The sequence below is a fragment of the Penaeus chinensis genome, chromosome 3, assembly GCF_019202785.1.
Source record: "Penaeus chinensis breed Huanghai No. 1 chromosome 3, ASM1920278v2, whole genome shotgun sequence".
NCBI lineage: Eukaryota > Metazoa > Arthropoda > Malacostraca > Decapoda > Penaeidae > Penaeus > Penaeus chinensis.
The window spans coordinates 442,433-447,432 of NC_061821.1; the positions used below are offsets into that span (position 1 = coordinate 442,433).

Consider the following 5,000-nt stretch of genomic DNA (forward strand, 5'->3'; position numbering starts at 1 on the left):
AGTGATGAGAATGTCAAAAAGTTCAATATTGAAGCATAGCACAATGTCCCAAACACAAATGTTGTGCATGTTAAAAAGGTGCAGCAGTTTGTATGATAATTTCCACTTACAAGACAGTACCCTAAGTGTTTAACTTGTATCCCATATTGAAATTATTGGTTAAGTAATATGCACACACAAAATTCCATATTATGTAATACTTTTTATTCAGTATACAACATTTGATCTTTGCATGTATAATTACCCCCCCCCCCCCCTTGTTCCTTCTTTTCAATGGGACTGTCCCCCATATCTATAGCCATATATATTACTGTCACTCTCACACAGTTTATTTGTAATATTATTTACTATTGTATCCATTACCATTACTTTCATTATTTATTATTATTACTTTTATTATGTTCATTATTTTTTTAATTATATTTATTATTATTACTTTTATTATATTCATTATTACTACTATAATTAATTTACGTTGTTCTCTCTACTTTTCTCCCTTGGGCAGGACTCTCCCCCGGATCCACAGCCACAAGTCGGCTAGCCTGCCTGCAAGGGGCAAGGATGCTGACATGCCCCCTGTGCTCGACCTGCTGCGGGTGGCACCAGAGGACCTGGCTACACAAATCACCAGGATGGATTTTCCTGTGTTTAAGTGCGTCAAATTTGGTGGATGTTTTTTGTTATTAGTATCATTGGTATTATTATTGCTATCAGTGTTCTTCTTTAACCCATTGGCCATGGGATTATGTACTGTCTACATTGGCCTTTTGTAAATTTTATTGCACACAGATGGCACCCCAAGTGCCCAGCCACCAAGGAGTCAGTTAGAAGGCCATATTGAAGGCACCTAATTTCACCATTCCTTGAATTTAGTTAATTTTTTCCCCTCTTAAGCCATTGATATTGACACTGTTATTAAAATCACAATCTGTATAATATTATTATTATAATGATAAAGATAATAAAATAATAAAAAAGAAATAGAATTGGTAAGAATAATAATTGACTCCTTGTGGATCCATCTCAGTGTAAGCGTAAGTAAAAAACTAAAGTTTCAGTGGACGTGGCATGTAGTCATTTGCTGCCATTGGGTGCCTTGTCTGCCCAGGCTTTGGTAGCCAAGGCACAAGTGTACTTCCAGATGGTAATTGTTCTCTAGAATGCTGTTTGTATCTGATTGAGGTAATCTTTAATTTGGTTCATATATGTTTTGCATTGTGTTCTTGATCGTTTTTGTCTGATTTTGGTGTTGAATAGCTTGAGCTAAGACTTGGCCATTTGAAGTGGGTGACATCCAGCATATTCATTGCATTCAAGGTCAATCTATTTCCTTATGTTATCAGTGATGGTCAATTTCAGGAATAAGAAATCTAGTTGGGCATTTAACTTTAAAGAAATCAAATTTAATGATCCTTTGTTTGAGTTATTATTTACCGCTAGTTTTATTTGAACTTCCAAAGTATAATTGTGGTTTAAGCTATTATCATTAACCTTAATATTGTTAATGCTATCATTATTGCAATTATCATTATCATTATTATTATGATGTACTTATTGATATTATTAATTATGCTGTTGTTGTGTTTGTATTTTAACTCATTCCATAGGTAATCATTGGTTATTCTCTTGTGGGGCTTAGTATTTAATGTGATCATAGTTGTTTATTATTGTTGTTGTTGTTATTAGTAGTAGTAGTAGTAGTATTTTTGGAATTTGTATTATTGTTACTGTTACCTGTACAATAACCATCATCACTGTGGTCGTCATCACCACTGAAGTGCATTAACAAATGAATATCTAATTGTTTTATTTTCTTTCTCCCTCTCTGTTTTCACACAGGTCTATCACACCAGAGGAACTTACGTCTTGTGGCTGGACTAAAAAAGACAAATTGAAGCTAGCACCAAATATTGTTGAATTCACACGCAGATTCAACCACGTAAGTATTCCTCCTCTTCTCTTTCTTTTTTTGTTGGATGTTTAACTTTAAAGAAATGAAATTTAATGAGTTCATTGGTTTGAAATATTATAGTTTTTCATATTATTGTTATTTTTATATTGTTATCATTGTTGTTATTGTTACTGTTGTTATTATTATTACTCTTAGTAGTAGTAATACTAGTATCATTATATTGATTTTTAGATTCAGAAATTCTGTCTTCTGAATAATAAATCACTGAACCCTATTTTACAAAGCATTATTATTTTCTCTTGCAAATCGTATTCTATAAATGATATTGCATATTCCAAATGCTGCCCAATTGAAAATAAATCCTCACCAATTTATCCCTCTCTTTCTTTTTCCCTCGCCCATCCCACAGATCAGCTTCTGGGTCGTGCGGGAGATCCTGAATGCTGGGGGCGTGAAGCACCGGGCCGAGATGATGGGACATTTCATCAAAGTGGCAAAAAAGCTGAATGAATTGAATAACTTTCACTCACAATTTGCTATAGTCAGTGCACTACAGTCAGCGCCAATATATAGGTAGGATGATCTCAGACACATGGAGATGATTTGCACGTGTGGAGCAGCATTTTCCTTGTTTTTCTCTTTTCTTTTCTTATAATTGCCATTGTCTTTGCCAGGGTTTGTTTTGCTTCATTATGGTGTTATGCTGCTCTTATTCCTTTTAGGTTCTTCCTTCTCATCAACTTTTTTGTATTGTCATCATGTATTAGTTGTAGTTGGACTAGTAGTAATAGTAGAAGTAGTTGTAGTAGTAGTAGTAATAATAGTAGTAGTTACAGTAGTAGTACTTGTAATAGTAGTAGTAGCAGCAACAGCAGTATGATATTATTAGTACTAATATATCAACTTATATCAACTTCTCCCTCAACACCTTCTCCCTTTTCTTCTTTTGTATTTCTTTCTTCTTTCTTGTATTGCCTTCTGTCTTCCCTTCGCATTCCCTTTCTTCCTTTGCTGATGATAGTCAGTTATTAAAGTGCAGAAAATAGGGTGTTGGTTGAATGATAGGCTTGCTATGACCAAATAGCCTTTTATGAGGTTGCAAATAGCTGGTTGGTAATTGTACATATATACTATGCACCTTTGTTTCTGCAGTTTTATATTTACAAAAGTGTGGAAAAAATACCCATACCATTTGGTGTGCCTTGACAAATGTAGTCTAAGCCATAGAGTTTCATCATGATTCATCATAAAATATTAGCCTTCTTAAACCCCCACTGTTCTAGATTAAAAAACAGTATTGATGGTCAGTTAGGAAATCACTTATTTGTCTCCCCTCAACCCTCCCTTTATTTCCAGATTAAACAAGACCTGGGCTGCTCTCTCCCGCAAAGACCGGCAGCAGTATGAGCGGATGGTGGAGCTTTTTAGTGATAAAAACAACTGGGAGCAACTCAGGAGTCACGTCAATAGCCTTAAGCTTCCCATGATCCCCTATCTAGGTAAGGCTGGGCTCCTCCCCTTCAGTGGCTCCTTATTTTTCCATATTTTGTTATGATAGTACACAAATATTTTTTGTGGTAACCAAGAAACCTGTAAAATTATTTTTCACACATAATCATATACATATGGTAAGTTGCCTTATTTGGTTTATACAGGAGCAAATAAAATAGTTGTTATTTCAAAATAAAAATAGCTCATATGTGACATACTTTAATATTTTTTTCCACACAACCATACAGGTATCTTCTTGATGATACGTGATTTTTATTGCATTTGTCTTCAGTTAAAAAAAATGTGATATATAGCTTATAAGTGAAACCCATACTTCTCCGAACACCATTTTATACTTTTCACACAACCCAACAGGTCTCTTCTTAACGGATTTAGTGTACATCGACATGGCTCACCCTCACTTTGGGGGCCTGGAGTCAGAGCAGAGACAACTGAAGATGAACAACATCCTCAGAGTTTTGGCAGATTACCAGCAGTCTGATTACTCTGCCCTTCCTCACCTGCAGCATGTACAGTCATATCTGGCTTCTGTCAGATACATTGAGGAACTTCAGAAGTTTGTGGAGGATGACCACTACAAGTATGTGGCAAGCATGATATCTCTCTCTCTCTTACTCTCTCTCTCTCTCTCTCTTTCTCTATCTCTTTCTCTTTCTCTCCTCCATCTTGATGCTATCCATCTGTTTTCCTTTTTTTCCAGTTCCATTTTATTCTGTTCCTCTTATTTCCTTCACTGCCTCTTCTCTCAATATTTGTATCCTCTCTTCCCTTCTTTCCTCCCTTCCTTCTCCTTATCTTCCTCTGTCTTTCTTTCTTTCCTTCCTTCATCCCTCTTTTACCTCCTTCCTGCTCCTGTGTTTTCTTTTTTTTTCTGTTCTCTCTCTCTCTCTTCATATATAGTTTTGATTTTGTATTTAGCTTTAAAAGATGTAGTAAAGGAGATTCCTTGTTTTTCAGTAATTGTTTTCTTATTCTAATAGGGATAAAATGTTTTATATATTTTATTAAAAATATAAACATTAAATCATACCTCAGAATGAGTTTAAGTAAATGCAAAGAAAGTAGCTTCAAAAGTTGTAAAAAATATATTTTTTGTAAAATGGGATAATGGAATAAATTTCCTTGCAAACTGCTAAGAAGAAGGCCAAAGTTTCAGTCAGTCCCTTATAGTGCATATAATCTATGGTTCTTGTCCTGGCAAATTTGGTGACCTTCTTCTCCACACAATAGGTTGTCCCTCCAGCTGGAGCCAAATACCCCAAGCAGCAGTCACAGTGCCAGCAAAGATAGCGTGGCGGATGCGGCGGGAGGAGTCAGCTCACTCAACCTATCCCCTGTGCGGCCTGGAGTGGGCAGACCACCTGCCCCCCCTCCTACACATGGCTGCCCTACTCATGGGCCCCAGAGCAAGTTTGTGCCTGGCCATCGCAAGGCTCGGAGCTTAGGGACAAAGTGAGTTTGAGTTGCTTCCTCTTCGTTTGTGGTTTTAAAGACCTATGTGTATAGATTTACAAAATCCAGCTGTTAGATATGTCATGTTACCTCATTGCAGTGTCTTTTGAATTTTTTTGAAGTC

At 36.1% G+C, this 5,000-nt stretch overlaps 1 protein-coding gene across 1 annotated transcript in view; it reads left to right on the plus strand.

Moving 5' to 3' along the window:
• The window catches only part of LOC125039716 (ras-specific guanine nucleotide-releasing factor RalGPS1-like), a gene marked incomplete in the record, with an annotated part of 30,363 nt that overhangs the window by 853 nt on the left and 24,510 nt on the right, over positions 1 to 5,000 (plus strand). The window contains 6 exon segments of the mRNA XM_047633946.1: positions 506 to 652; positions 1,840 to 1,939; positions 2,322 to 2,485; positions 3,269 to 3,411; positions 3,779 to 4,004; positions 4,655 to 4,876. Coding sequence (XP_047489902.1) covers positions 506 to 652; positions 1,840 to 1,939; positions 2,322 to 2,485; positions 3,269 to 3,411; positions 3,779 to 4,004; positions 4,655 to 4,876 — 1,002 coding nt within the window.